Source organism: Glycine max, chromosome 10 (assembly GCF_000004515.6).
Source record: "Glycine max cultivar Williams 82 chromosome 10, Glycine_max_v4.0, whole genome shotgun sequence".
Lineage (NCBI taxonomy): Eukaryota > Viridiplantae > Streptophyta > Magnoliopsida > Fabales > Fabaceae > Glycine > Glycine max.
The window spans coordinates 39,049,707-39,066,170 of record NC_038246.2 but is presented as its reverse complement, the minus strand read 5'-3'; the positions used below and the strand labels follow the sequence as shown (position 1 = coordinate 39,066,170).

At 31.0% G+C, this 16,464-nt stretch overlaps 2 protein-coding genes across 3 annotated transcripts; both read left to right on the top strand.

The window, feature by feature from the left end:
* Nucleotides 1–320: 320 nt before the first annotated feature.
* LOC100803417 (F-box protein At1g55000-like) lies at nt 321–3,460 on the top strand. 2 transcript variants are annotated; one of them, XR_005886567.1, is made up of 3 exons: nt 321–940; nt 1,902–3,193; nt 3,290–3,460. XR_005886567.1 is itself a non-coding variant. In NM_001253181.2 (2 exon segments), coding segments are annotated over 2 exon segments (792 nt in total). In that variant the 5' UTR covers nt 473–523; the 3' UTR covers nt 2,277–2,633.
* A 5,783-nt stretch (nt 3,461–9,243) lies between these two features.
* Nucleotides 9,244–15,401, top strand: LOC100802887 (probable linoleate 9S-lipoxygenase 5). The gene is made up of 9 exons (XM_003536028.4): nt 9,244–9,552; nt 11,508–11,803; nt 11,892–12,132; nt 12,704–13,042; nt 13,168–13,253; nt 13,424–13,531; nt 13,671–13,975; nt 14,065–14,328; nt 14,528–15,401. The coding sequence occupies exons 1-9, from the start codon at nt 9,348–9,350 to the stop codon at nt 15,279–15,281; spliced, it is 2,598 nt and encodes an 865-aa protein (XP_003536076.1). The 5' UTR covers nt 9,244–9,347; the 3' UTR covers nt 15,282–15,401.
* Nucleotides 15,402–16,464: the final 1,063 nt, after the last annotated feature.

Sequence of the window (16,464 nt, the reverse complement as noted above, 5' to 3'; positions counted from 1 at the left end):
CTTTCCATTATGTTCCATTTTTTATTTTATAATCCAAATAATAAACTTTAGGTCCATTCCATTCCACCCCACCCCTTGCCATCAATACAAACATATATTTATGCTCGGTTTGGAGACAAAAATGTGATTTGCGGGTTTGGTAAGAGAGACTTGTGGCAGAGTTAAGTTCAAAGTTGGGAAGTCCATAGGGTAATTTTTGTCTTCAACGTGGTTGGTGGGAGTAGATAGGCAATGCAATTTTGGGTGAAATGTCATGTTTAACCCTGCTTTTATTTTCTCTTTGAAATAATTTCGTACCAATTAGTTGTCTTCAACGTAGGTACGATTTCTAATGTTGTGTTGGGTAGAGTTGATGGATGATTGCAGATGAAAATAAAGGAGATATTAATTGATTATTATTTAATATCATAAAAAAAATAAAATAAAATTTAGATTCTTAAATAATAATGATTTAAAAAATCTAGGTTCATTCGTTGTGGACATACGCCAACATCGACCGCAACTTAACTCCACTCCCATCCCAATGGGTTGTTGTTGCGACGAAGACGACGGTGACATTTTCAGGCACCTCATGAATTCCAATTTCCCCTCATCTTCCTCCACCTCCGCCACCACCACCTCTTCTTGCACCGTGATTTCACCGATGAATTCTCATTTCTCGGCGCTCTCCTCCACCGACATCCTCCGCCTCATCTTCGACAACCTTCCAATCCCCGATCTCGCACGTGCCAGCTGCGTGTGTCGTCTCTGGAACTCCGTGGCCTCCCAGCGGGACATGGTAACGAGAGCCTTCGTCGCCCCTTGGAAACTGAACGACGTCGTCGGCAACCCACTCTCTGGAAGCTTCTGGAGAGACAACTCCCTCGCCAAATTCGCCGTCTCCCATCACATTACTCGCGGCGACACCGTTGCCAGTCTCGCCGTCAAGTACTCCGTTCAGGTAAGGCTTTAACTTTTCATTATTAATTCAAGTCTATATAGTCTATAAGTGCTGTATTTAGAAATTTAGGATTAGAGTTTCGGACTATACATAATCCCTTAATGCAAGCCTTTTTTAATTGGAGAACAACACATACAGCACTTATAGAACTGCATGTAAGTTTTGTCCTTTCTTTTTTTCACCCATCCTGCATTGCAATCCTAGGCTGCTAGTTTTTCACTTGTTAATTGAAAAACCGCAATGCACGGTTACTGTTTGTGACTTGTGAGGCTAGTATACTTTCAAGAATTTGCCTATTCTCAAGTGACACGAGCATTTCTGAAACGCAATTTACTGAATTATAAGTTTATAACCAATGATTCCTTTAATTTTTCAATCAATACTTGTATGAACCTCTTGAAAGCCAAAACCTATTTTCAAATACCATTTTTGCTGTGAAATATTTCCAAGCAAATAGTCTATGTAGTATGTACTAACTGGCAAAAGTTAACTCTCATCCTCCTCATGGATGTGGATTCGATTCCATGATGCCACTAAAATCTCACTTGGTGGACAATTCTTTTCAGGGAAATCCCTAGATACCAAGTAGCTGCAAGTGGGTAAATCTGCATTCGTGCAGTAATTCTCTAGGTAGGTCTTTGCTGGCAGACCTGAATGCCATTGACACCCTACTCAGTAGTATTGGGGCTGCCTCCCCATTCTACCACATTTTATTCACCCAAGAACAGTTCAAAGTTTTTACATTATCATCCTATTACAAGTTGACATGTATGATAATTGATAAGTTTGTCGAATTTTATAATTACTACCTTCAAAATATATCTAACATGATTTCTGATTGGTGGAGACCGGAGAGTGTAAACTTTGGCAGGGCATAGAAATTAAACTTAATATTTTCCATTTTTTTCTCAAGGCTTTTGCTGGTTAACTGCATTGGATGATATCTTTTATGTTTTGACAGGTAATGGATATAAAGCGCTTGAACAACATGATGAGTGACCATGGCATATACTCAAGGGAAAGGTTATTGATCCCTATTAGTAATCCTGATATTCTTATTAACAGAACATGCTTTATTGAGCTGGATGTCTATGCAAAACGAGAAGTAGCAGTGTTGTATCCCAATGATTTACCAGACAGGAGGACTGCCTATGTTTCAAACAGAATTTCCTCAGAAGAAAGCAACAAAAAAGTGCTTGAATCCTTGAAGAGAAGCATGCATGTTGATAATGAAACTGCTCAATATTACTGGTCTGTTGCAAATGGTGACCCGAGAGCTGCTTTTGCCCAGTTTTCTGCAGACCTTAAGTGGGATTGGCAAGCAGGGCATTCCTAGCCTTTCTGAAGGTTCTACCTTGTCTGTAATGTTTGAGAGGTTGGTGGCAAGTGGATAACAAATGATTAAGAGGTTAGTTGGCAGGCAAATGGATAATAAATAATTAAGAGGCTGTGTTGCGGGTCAGTGTTTGCTTCAACAGGTTTACTCTTAAAAAATCTATTCATTCTCCTCTGATTGAATACTGCTTGAGTTGTTAATAGACTATCAAATTTGCTCTTCCCCATCGGAGATATGAAACTAAAGTCATATACTGCTGTGTGAAAGATTTCAGCCACTCATGTGAAGTGTGTTTGGAATCTGTGTAACTTGTAATTTATTATAAATTTATTTATAAAAGTTGATGCATTCTTTCAATCTGGTCATTCTATTATGCTTAGCACCGAAAGGTTTGATTTTATTCACACTTTTAAGCATCTTACATTTACCACTCTGGATCAGAATTTATGCCAAGAATAGGCAGTTCAAACAAAACAATGGATACGAGGATGCACTATCTTGTCCTTGGATGGACTTTTTTCTCCTTTTTTCATTCGGTACTTTGTTATGAAATATGATATTTGTGCAAGAAGAGATTGGGCAGACTTTGAGCCTTTCAGAAGCTTCATTAAGATTATCCAGTGACTTCATACATAAGAGTGTGTGAGGAATCAGAATCTATTTGTGAAACGAATGTTTGATATTCTATTCTCATCTTGTCTTTTTGCAACAGTTTATGTCTTTGTGAATTACTGTCTTTTGCAAGTCTTGTGCTGTCAGTTGCAAGAACCTTTGAATGGAGAATGTTGGATCGGTTGTACTGTTACTTCATATTCTCCAACGGCAAAATGATGATTTGATTTATTTCAAGTCAGCCTCATGGGATTCTAGTACGAATGGTAATGGCAGAACATTTTCTCAGGCAACTTGCAATCAGTGTAAAATTCGAAAGCTTTCATCTTTCTTGATTGGTCGGCTGTGAAAATTTTGGAGCTTCGCAAAGTATTCATGCTATTGATTTGCAATTTTAACAGGAGTTTGCTTTAGTTTCAAAGAGGAACCAGGAAAGAGATAGAATTTCAAGCACCTCTGTTGAAAATGGCTGGACAGTTGCTTTCAAATAGCAAGTTAAACAAATATTTGATTATATGTAGAGCATGCATTCTACATCTTAATTTTATTTCTTAAAAGTTGAAACATTTAAAGGATTTTCTTAGAAAGTTTATTGACTTTTGTTTTTATATTTGATTATATTTTTTTTACCTAGCCATACGTATATAAAATATTTTGTTGGGAAAGACAAAAAATATTTAAATGATTTCTACGTCTTGAAGGTTTATCTCGTGACTTTCAGTTAGAAATATTCACAGATTGAATCTGATTGGTTTTGAAAGAAAAATTTATCTGATCCAATCACTTCATTTTTTTTTTCAATTCATCATCTAATCGGTTTTTTAAAAATGTTAATATGATCTCATCCAATTTAAATTGATTTGGATTGGAAAGGTTTTTAGTTTTAATCTTTTATTTTTGTGAGAAAATATCAAAAAAACAATAAGATGTATAATAAATTTAATAAAAAAATAATTTAAAACATCAAAGATTTCATTTATATGTTATTATATAACTAATAATAGTATAATTTTTTAATATAAATTATATTAAAAATAAATTTGCTAAACTTAATAATGTATTTTAACTCAAATAGTTAATAAATATTATTCTTAATTAAATATATTTTTCTAACTAGGTATATGTGATAGTTTTATAAATATATAAAAAATAAAAATATAAACACGGTGATATTACTAAAATCATATAAATATATATAAGTTTCGTTGGTATTTGATTGGTCTTGAAAATGAAACCCGACCAAATTCAATAAGAAAATTCGATTTTCCTAAATTTTGATCGTTTGATTTTCAGTTTTTTTTTTGTTTTCAATTATTTAAATTGATTTTTTTCTAATTTTCATTGAATTGAATCAGTTTATCTATATGAAGATAACTTATTTCCGGAAAAAAAAAAAAGATTTTTTACAAGTATTTAAGTAGATAGGTTAATAGTGTGTTTTTCGGTAAAAATAAAATAAAATAAAGGTTAATAGTGTGTTTAGCTTTCATGTTAATGAGGGTTGGATGTGAGTTTGAGCGTAGTTTCAAACATGTTATTTTTTTATTTTTTTTATCTTTCACACGCGAGCATAGTTTCAACGCATGTTATATGTTCTCTTTTACAGTTTCGATTTGTTTAAGATGAATGTTGATATTTGATACATACACTAACATGCATTTTCTTCTTTTGTCTTTTTATTGTTTGGACGTGTAAATTAACATATTGTAAATGAATACATTGACCTTCATGGCTCAAGCTATGTTAAAATTAACACGAACGTCATATTTATTTATTGACCTTCATTAATCCTTAATGCTATTGCTTTAATTCCTATAAATTTGTAGATTTTAGTTTTGATTTTTTTTCAATATATGGATTTTAGTTTTGATTATTTAGAAAACATCAAGCTTGTCCTTTTAATTTTTCTTAGTTATGTCATCACTTAACAAGTACAAAAGACTAAAATAAAATAAAAAAAAGAATATTATAAAGACTGAAACAGATTTTTTCTTAAAGATGATCAAAATGAAAACCACTATATATTATAAGAATTAAAATGTTATTTGGTCTTACAAATATATATAACTATGTATTTCATGATCGTGTAAGTCACTAGGTCACTGAGACAACGGCTTTAGCTCTTCAATTTTTTAGGATCTCAATATTTTTATGTATTTTTTAAAGAAATATTTGTCATTAATTTTAATTATTAAATAATAAATTAAGTTATAGTATGATATATTATTTGGTATTATTTTTATTAATAAGACCACAAATATTAAATATAGATGTAAGTATTATTATAAATAATTTAAATATATTTTTCTTATTTATTTTTAAAAATTAATCAAATTATTTTATATTTATTTTGCATCCTATCTCTTTCCTCTTTACAAATATATCTATTTTGTATCCTACCTCTTTCCTCTTGGATTTTTGGATCTAACAAATGACTCTTATCAATGATTTTACAGTTAAAAAAGTTAGAAGATTAATATAAAAATTGATATTTTATATAATATACTAAGTTTCTTTAAAATTTTTGTAAAAAAAAGATTTCTTTTTAACATTTTTGTTTTAGGTTACAAAATATTTATACACAACCCTGGATGTGTTAATGGATGAAACCTAAGATGCATCGTAAGAATGACACATAAATTAGATGAGACTCGATAATCAATAGCTGGACATGATCTATATTTTTCTTTCTCTTTGCTGCATTCAATAGCTGGACATGATCTAGATCTAGTCTTATTTTTAGGTTGATAACTACAAGCAAAAGTTCTTAGGAATGAGAGTTGACTAACTCGTAAGATGACCGACCATTCAATTCAATACGGGATATGTCAAGTCTTTTTGGGTGAGTTTTTTCAAGTTGATTCATATTTTAACGTCAATAAAAATTTCTCAAGATTCATTTAAGTACCTCCATAATTAATGCTAAACAGACTTAATAAATTAACTTGCTAAAAAAGAAACAAGAATCAATTAATTGAAATTTCCATTAAATTATTAGGTCCATTCTTTTCGGTGTTAATGCTAAGGCATGGAAGGAAATTTGGTAGGAAGCAAACTTAGCGCGTTATTTTTTGTTTTGAAGGAACTTAGCGCGTTATTGAAACCCACTCACGAGCACATAATTTTATTTTTCTTAAATCGGCTTGATTGTGGAACTAATAACTTAGTAAGGCTTGGTTTAAGTGTTTATTTTTTGTTTTATTTTCTGAAAATATTTTTTATTTTTAAATTTTCAAGATTTATAAAATATGAATTGAGAAAAAATTATATTAAAATATAATTTTAATTCTTGTGATTAATTTCAAGCATTAATCATGTATTCTTTAAACGTTAACTGTGTTTATTTATAATTCCCATGACCATGTTTTTTTTAAAATTATTTAATTACCAACAAACTTAATTTGTTAAAAAAAATACTCTAATGTGTTATCAGGTTTTTATTTCTTTAAAAAAATATTTATTTAGTTTTCAGTTTTTTATTTGTTTTTAAAAACATTTTAAAAAATATATTTTTTAAATTTTAAACAAATGTATTTTCACCTTTTTAAAAAAGAAAATAAAAACAGAAAATACTCATTTTCATCTCAGTGAGTTATTAGGTACATAATTTAAGTTGTTTAACCTCCACTCTAGTAGATAATAGTACAGCGTTTAGAAAGATTCAGAATTTAATTCCAGCATTAATTTCATTAGGAAAAGAATATTGCTAAAGAGCGTAGAACATTGTAAAGTGCGAAGATCACTACAACATAAAATAAAAAAGTATCACATGAGAATATTGTAAAGAGCCAAGTCTGGGATATCGTAAAGTGCCAACATCAATATGTGAAATAGAGGCACCAAAATCTAACGATTAAAGAGTAAAAACAAAAGGATTAAAGAGTTATGAAAAAAGTAGCATGTGAGAATATTGTAAAGGAGAGCCAAGCCTGGGACACCGCCAAGTGGGAACATCCAAACGCGGAATAGATGTAGTGCATATTTAGAAATCGGAATTTTGAGCCAAAAATATTTTTATCAAAAGATTATAATTTTTATTTTTATTTTACTTTTATTATTTGAATTTGTATTGAAATATGTGTATAATATTTCTAACTTCAATTCATATATGCACCTAGAAATAAAAGAACCAAAAACAAAATATATTAGTTCCGAAAAAATGCAGAACAAAAGTTACTTCAAAACTATGTGCTTCCCGGTTGGGTTCATATTTTCATTTCCCTATTCACCATGGTAAACCGATAACTGAGTGAATAATATTTGGGTTAAAATGTATTTTTTTCTCTTTCTATTTTTTAATATATATAATTTTAGTTTTTCTGTTTTTTAATTGACACAATGTGTCTTTCATTTTTAAAAATATGTGATTTCAATTTTCATATTTTTTAATTAAAACATTTTATTTTCTTATTTTTAAAAAAATATATGATTTTAGTCCCATCAATTATAGACTTGGCTGTGTATTTTTTAATTTTTTAATAAATTAAGTTTATTAGCAATTAAATAATTAAAAAAATATTTATCAAATAGATAATAAATAAATACATGTTAATCAATGGTTACAAAATACATCAATCAACTCTCAAATTTACCGCAAAAATTAAAATTATAAATTTTTAAAAAATAAAAAACGATATGTCTCAATTAAAAAATATAAGATAAAATCATGAATATTTTAAAATTAAAAAATAAAATATTTCAATTAAAAAATAAAAAATTAAGATCACATATTAAAAAAAAAACAAGAGAACAAAAATTATATTTTACCCTAATTTTTTTAACAGGTAAATAAAATACTCATTATACGAGTATACATATTACAACCAAACCAAATATAGATGTTCAATAAATATTTACAAATGTCATAAAATATTTTTATTATTGTCTTTTTTTTTTGTGGTACAGAAAGGGGCTAAACGACCAACCTAAAAGCCACGAAAAAGGAAAAAAAAAAAGCAGACATATCTGCTAACGAAGTTAGACGGATCCATGCAGGGGGTCTATGAAAAACATGAACTTCTGGAGCCACATGAAGACCACGTTTTGCAAGACTATCAGCTACCCGATTTGCTTCCCGAAATACAGCTATGTATATTTTTATTATTGTCTTTAGTCTTAGATAACTCCACATATGGTTTTGTAACTCTACAAATTCACCCATTTTTTTCATGTTCAGATCGACTTTAACTTTTTAGATGGTTCGAACTTTTGTTAATTCGTGCACTCTATTATCCATAACTGAAGACGATAAAAAAACCGAAAATTTTATCGTATATTTCTTAAATTTATAATTTGCTTACTCCGTATTCATTAACTTTTTTTCCGGAAAATGTTCTGAACGTTAACGTATGCATATGTAGGATATAATTTATTTAATACTTTTTGCAATAGAATATTGTTTTTAACGAGATTATGACATCAAATTATATTTCAAATAATAGATGTGATGTCAGGTTAAAAATTTAACTTAAACCTATGATTAAATTAATAATTTTACTAATATTTATTTATTTTTCTTAGTGTCTATATTTTAAAAAAATAAATCATATATGTTAAAAAAATACAGCTATCTAACTGTATATAATAAATTTATCAACTTTTATAATGAAAAAACATAATAATTAATTTTTATTAATTAACACTGTAAAAAAAATTCCTCTAAAAAAACACTGCAAATTTTTTACATTACTAGTGTTTTGAACTCTTTTTAATAAATACTATTAACTAATAAGAAATTATCATTAAAGGGACTTTTACATGATTTAAGTATATTTTTGGATGAACCACATATAATCGACTATGACTTTGAGAATAGACTGTTTAATTGTATGAACCACAAATATAAGATGATAACGATTTTTAAATTATTAGCGTGTTAGTTCAAGTTATGATCTTTGGATTTTTTTACTTATTTATGATATAATTTGGCATCTTTTACAATTTGTATATTTATTATGTTCTTTATTTTTTATTTATCAATTTATATCACTTAATTGTTAAAATAATAAAAAACGGATTAAATAATTCATAATGTAATTTTAATCGACCTACATAACGAGTCAAACTAATTAATTAAAAAAGTAGGCCATATTTTTACAAATTAATATTCTTGTGTTAATCCTAACACATAAGACCGTTAAGATTAATCATGTGAGTCTTTTCTGTATTGAGAGTTTCATTACTTAAAATTTTTAAAATATGTTGTTATTAATGTATTTTATCACGAATTTTAATAAAAAAAAAGTTGATAATAATAAACTAAAAAGTAAAGGAAGTAAAGAGTGGGTTAACTTGTGCAGTAAGTAGAAGTTGTTCTGTCTATAAGACAGGATGTCGGTTAACATTGTCCCAGTGTGTACGTCTATATAAAGCACAGAACATTAGTTGCTTCTTCACAATTACAATTCACATAACGAAACAAAGTTAGTTACTGTTTCTGCTGCTTTTCGATTCCTGAGAATGTTTCAGAACATCATGAACGCTTTCACCACCACCGGAGACGACGACAACGGGCCAGGGCACCGAGTGAAAGGGACGGTGGTGCTGATGAAGAAGAATGTGTTGGACTTCAACGATTTCAGTGCTTCGTTTCTTGATCGTCTTCATGAGTTTGTGGGGAAACGAGTTTCTCTTCAGCTCGTAAGTTCTGTCAACGTTGACCCTGGTCAGTTCCACTTCCCACCTCTGCCGCTAAATTTGCAATATAATAATGTCTTCAACAAGAAAACTAAAATCTGGATCTCTTCATTTTTTTTTCTGTCATCTTTTGTCTTCAAATCTTACATAAACTCTTTCTATTCAAAATATTTTTTCTTTTCTTCAAATCCTTTAATCAGAAGCATAGAGGGAATCGCAAGCCTAGTTCTGATAGCAGCTCTGCTACCCAGTAAACACGGTTTTTCTAATATAGTAGTGTTTCCAAACACTTTTTTTTTTTAAAAAAAAAGACAGTGAAATTATGAGTAGAACTTAGGTTTTATTGTGTTTTTATTTTTTATACTTTATAAAAAAAATTAAAATTAGTTTTTAGATAATAAAATCAGAGGAAGATGTTACCAAAAAAAAAACAGAGGAAGAAGGTGACTCGGTGCATGCAAGTAAGTAGGAAAATAACTGAGAAATATTCTAGCTTTTTCTTTTAAAATCTGAAAAGAAGGATTTTTTAAATGGTTTTTTTACTATTCATATATAATAAGTTTTTTTTTAAAAAAAGGAAAGTAGTTTTGAAAAATAAAAATAAGCATTCGTAAGTTGTAATTTCATTTTTCAATTTCAATAACATAAAATATCTACATAAGAAATATTAGTTTTATTTACTTAATTCAAAAGAAACAATCACTTCTTATTTTAAAAAAATATTTTAAAAATAGATTAAATTATTATTTAACAAATAAAAAAACTTGCATTAGATCAGATTCAAATTGGGTATGTACACGTTCTCAATAAATTATAAATAATATAAAACAAGTGACAACAGATGAAATATTAAGGTTGTTTATTTAAAGGTATAAAAAATTATTTTTGAAAAAGTAAATTTGTGAATATCGTAACAGTTACATATTTTTACTATTTGTTCTTTCACTTTATTTTTTTGAACTAAATAAATTTTATTTTTTAATTTTTTTATAAATACCAATCAAATATGCTTAAGATAATAATATTTTAAAGCATACTATTTTCGATAATACAATTCCTGAAAATATAATATTATTCCTTAAAACAAACTGTTCGAAATACATGTGATTTGGAATTGCTGACGATTTCGTACGACTCCGGAATAAAGAATGATTCATTCATAGTACTAGTCAACATTCATAGTCTTCGGCCAATGACTATATAACAATTTATCTTATGCTTAATAATTTAATATTATTATTATAAGTACATTCCACAGAAATTATATATTTATAGTCATCCGTTAACAGTTAACGCCAACAGATTTTTCTAGGTAAGCTTCCTTACTACCTTTTTTTTATGTATAATTTTCGTATTTATTCTATTATGTTCAATTATTCTACTGGTATTACGAGTCCATACCCTGTCGTTTGTCACGTTGAATTTAATTTGTTTGTTACGTTTCGTTTTCAATTTTAAGTTCTATAGCATTAAATCTCAGGAGTCACTAGTCAAGACCCGTGCTATGGAAAATGACTTCCTAGTTCCTAGTTCCCACTGACTACTACCACCAGCCAATTATTTAAATCTATTATTTCTCTTTTTTAAGATTAAGCAACCTGATTAGAAATTATCTATATTGTTTAATCAATTTACATCTACTACTTAAAAAAAACTTAACCATGTCTTTGAATATGAATCATATCATTACTAATTTATTCTTTACAAATAAGATAATATTATTTTTAGTCCATCAAAAGTATATTTTTAATCTATTTATGAAAATATGTTATATATGATATTTCCAGAGGAGAGATTGAAAAGAAACAATTATTTGTAAAGGGATAATGAACACGTCTGAAACATACTAGCATGAAAATAAGAAAAATTATTTTTTAAAGGACTAAAAACAAATTGTCGTATTTAGTTTGTCAAAACCATATTTAACTGTAACATTGATCACTGATTTAAATTTTTTGAAATGATACTTGTGAATATTTGTAGGGAATGGCAATGGGTTGAAGGGGAAACTTGGGAAGCCTGCTTATCTAGAAGACTGGATCACAACAATAGCACCTTTGACAGCAGGAGAAGCAGCATTCAAGGTCACATTTGAGTGGGATGAGGAGATAGGAACACCAGGAGCATTTATAATAAGGAACAATCATCATAGTGAGTTCTACCTCAAAAGCCTGACACTAGAAGATGTTCCAGGCCAAGGTGTCATTCGCTTTATCTGCAACTCTTGGGTATACCCTGCTGATAAATATGAAAAGGATCGCATTTTCTTCTCCAACAAGGTACAACTATAAACACATTAAACAAAATGTGACAATTTTTAAAGTTAGTTACTCCTACAACTAGTTACATGTTTTATACTAATTGCAGACATACCTTCCAAGTGAAACACCAATGCCACTACTTAAGTACAGAGAAGAAGAGTTGGAGAATTTAAGAGGTAATGGGAAGGGTCAGCTCCAAGAGTGGGACAGGGTCTATGATTATGCTCTCTACAATGATTTGGGAAATCCGGATAAGGGTCCACAACATGCTCGTCCTACTCTAGGAGGGTCTAAGGATTACCCCTACCCTCGTAGGGGAAGAACTAGTAGACCACCGGCCAAATCAGGTAAGGTTTTCATATTTGTTGTTTTGCTATTCATTCAAGTCTGCTTTTGAATGTTTTGGAAAATAACATGAAGATGTAGTTGTGATGTTAGTGGAACTTAAAATGTGGCGTTGTAGAAGCACTAGAACAACTCAAGGATTCGGTAGAGGACATAAATTGCATGTTAATATAGTTTGTGTTTCCATTGCCAAGGTATATTGTAAGCTGCTCTTGGTGATTGAGCCTACGTGATGTTAGTAAGTAACTTAGCAAGTCATATAATTAATTGTTAGACCTCTTTCATGTTTAGTGAATCAAATGTGTTATAAAGAAAGTAACCCAATTAGCAGATTTATACCTCCCACAACCCTTGTTTGTGGAACATACTATAATTTTGAGATAGTTATCGTTGTATTTGATCACTGTCATATGACTCATATCTTATTTAGTTATGCTTCAGGTTAACTGAAAAGCTTACACTGTCCTTTTGAGCAAGAAATGTTATTCATTTGTAAGCTTAAGGTTCTACTTTGTTGTAACTTGTAAATATTTTATGTGGAGTTGTCAATTTATTTTGTTATATTGTTGGCAGATCCTAAATGTGAGAGTAGGCTGAATATTGCCTCGAGCTTAGACATCTATGTTCCAAGGGATGAAAGATTTGGTCACTTGAAAATGGCGGATTTTCTTGCCTATGCACTGAAATCCATAGTTCAAGTTCTCAAACCGGAGTTTGAATCTCTATTCGACAGCACCCCTAATGAGTTTGACAAATTTGAAGATGTACTTAAACTCTATGAAGGTGGGATTGAGGTGCCTGAGGGTATACTTACGGAAGTTAGGGATAACATCCCTGCAGAGATGCTTAAGGAAATTTTCCGATCTGACGGGCAAAGGCTTCTCAAATTTCCGGTGCCTCAAGTGATTGCAGGTATAGTAAAAATGGATGGGTAATTCAACATGTTGTTTGCATGCAAAACCAAAGCAAATCATGCATTTTTTGCATACCATTCCTATTTAACGTTGATGTTCTTAATGATTTGAATTTTGGCGCAGTGGATAAATCGGCATGGCAAACTGATGAAGAATTTGGTAGGGAGTTGCTGGCTGGTATAAACCCTGTTGTAATTCGTGGTCTCCAAGTAAGCCCAAGTGTTTTTAATTAATTGATAATAATTGGATTCAAGTAAAGAATAGGATCACTGTCATGATTGTCAAATTCACCTTTCCTAAACTTTTTAAGATCAATTTCCCAATGAAGAATTGTCTATGTTGATTGCTTTCCCCTCACAATTGTCCTATATAACTGCAGGAGTTCCCACCAGCAAGCAAGCTAGATCCCAAAATCTACGGTAATCAAACTAGCACAATAACCAAAGAACACATCGAAAGTAACCTGGAAGGGTTCACAGTAGATGAGGTGATATTCAAGATTGATAGCATGCTGTGTTTTTTTTTTTTTCACAATAAAATTTTGTGAAAGCTTCGTAGTCAGTGTAAGTTTTTTTACTGTTACCAAATGTGTAATACATGCTAATTATTTGCATTTGGCTGAATAGGCAATTAAAGAAAGGAGGTTGTTCATTTTAGATCTCCACGATGCATTGATACCATACGTGAAGAGGATAAACTCTACTTCTACAAAGATGTATGCAAGCAGGACAATTCTGTTCTTGCAAGATAGTGGGACTTTGAAGCCACTAGCCATTGAGTTGAGTTTGCCTCATCCTGAGGGAGATCAATATGGTGCAATAAGTAAAGTTTACACGCCCGTGGAACAAGGCATTGAAAACTCCTTCTGGCAACTGGCCAAAGCTTATGTAGTGGTAGCTGACTCAGGCTATCATCAACTTATCAGCCACTGGTATAACTTTGTCAGATAAACCAACCACAATCTTAGTTTGTCTATATTATTCAAATTAACTTCAGATATATCATGTGTGTGTGTCACAGGTTGCATACTCATGCAGTCATTGAGCCAATTATTTTAGCTACAAATAGGCACCTTAGTGTGCTTCACCCTATTCATAAGCTATTGCATCCTCACTTTCGTGACACCATGAATATAAATGCACTCGGACGACAGATTCTCATTAATGCAGGTGGTGCTTTAGAGTTAACAGTTTGTCCATCTAAGTATTCTATGGAGTTTTCATCTGTGCTTTACAAGGACTGGGTTTTCCCTGAGCAGGCACTGCCTGAAGACCTTGTCAAGAGGTAAACCATTCAAGCAAAATGCCATTGCTAATTATGGATTGTTTTTATTTTCTGAATATGGTTGAATTCAACAGATCATGCAATATTTCAACTTGTCTAGTTTAAACAAGTATAACCAGAATAACTTGGATGGTATCATATTAATATAAGTGAGAGGAATTTTGTTGTTGATCAGTTGTTGTATCTTTGCTTCTTTCAGAGGAGTGGCTGTTAAGGACTCAACTTCCCCGTATGGCCTTCGATTATTGATTGAGGATTACCCTTTTGCAGTTGATGGGCTAGAGATTTGGTTTGCTATCAAAACATGGGTTAAGGACTACTGCTCCTTTTACTACAAGGAGGATGACACTATCAAGAAAGATACTGAACTTCAATCTTGGTGGAAGGAAATAAGGGAGGTGGGTCATGGTGACAAGAAAGATGAGCCTTGGTGGCCAAAGATGCAGACATGTGAAGAGCTGATTCAGACTTGCACTATTATCATATGGATTGCCTCAGCTCTCCATGCTGCAATCAACTTTGGACAATATCCATATGGAGGCTTCCCACCGAGTCGTCCGGCTATAAGCCGGCGATTCATGCCAGAAAAAGGAACTCCAGAATACGATGAACTTGTGGCGAATCCTGATAAGGCTTATCTGAAAACAGTTACTTCACAGTTTCTGGCTGTTCTTGGCATTTCACTTGTAGAGATCTTGTCCAAACATTCTAGTGATGAGGTCTACCTTGGGCAGAGAGACACTCCAGATTGGACATCTGATGCTGAGCCATTGCAAGCCTTTGAGAAGTTTGGCAAAAAACTTGCTGATATTGAGGAAAGGATCTTGAGAATGAATAGTGATGAGAAATTCAGAAACCGGTATGGTCCAGTTAAGATGCCATACACCTTGCTTTATCCTTCTAGTAAAGGTGGACTAACTGGCATGGGGGTTCCTAACAGTATCTCAATTTAATTTAAAGGGGGCTGTAACCAGAGTCTTGTCTTTAGTTGTATCAAATAATAATGGCCTTAAAGGACCTTGGTTATTTTGAATTATGATTTTATAATGGCCAACAAAGACTTCTCTTTTTCATTTTAGTGTGCAAATCTGTTGTAGATTATTTTTCGTTTTGCTTTGCCTAAATGAACTTTTTTGAGTTATTTTGGACTATGGCAAACTGCTTTCAAAAGAAAAAATAAAAAACTAGATAACAGGAGGTACTTTATCCTCGTTCAATCCACTCATCCTCATTGAGATATGAACCATTTAATTTTTCTTTTTCCTTTTCATAAACAGAATGATAGTTAGGTAGTAAGTATTACTAGCCTCATTCTAATACACACCTGATAATTGATATCCCAAAGGATAGATAGAACTATATTCAGAAGATTACCTTCACAATATATCACTTGAAAAATATTTGTCTACACTGAATCTGCTTATCCCTTGGAGTTCGAACCTTTAAAAGTTCGATATTCAAATCCCAATTTTGATGTGTCCCTTGAAGAAAAATACGAGTTTAAATTAAGGGAAAACATTATGACATTTATGAGACTTTATCTTTCATTATACTATTAAGAGATAAAAACTTGCTTCTATCACAAAAAAGTTAAACAGACTTAATTAATGTAAGCTGCAATGTAATAAACATAATTACGTCAACAGATTAATATGAACAAAAATAATATTTTCATCTTTACAAATCAAGGTCTTTTGCCTTTATGTTTTACAATTAATCCAGTCAAATTGTCAAGATCTTCATTGAATTTCCTTGTTTCCTTTTTCTATTTTCACTTTTTGGCTTTTTTTATACTTGTTTTATAGGTTTAAATGAATTAGTTATAAAAAAAGCTATTTGCCATCAAAGAAAACATTATTTACATTTAACATATCTCAATCAATTTTGAGCTAAGCCAAAATTTTGATTTGAAGTGATGATGGCAATGGTCTCATTTCTGAATTCTGATAACCAAGTACTAGGGATTGTCCTGCTGCTGGTGATGATGGCTGGAGATTGTCTAGCTCAAGATGTTAACAGGAAGTACTTTTGATCTAAGCCAAAATTTTGATCTATGGAAGGAGCAAAGTGGAGTGTCTACAAGGCTCAAGTAAGGCTAAGATGGGGTTATGAGAGAAATAACTCAAATTTACACAC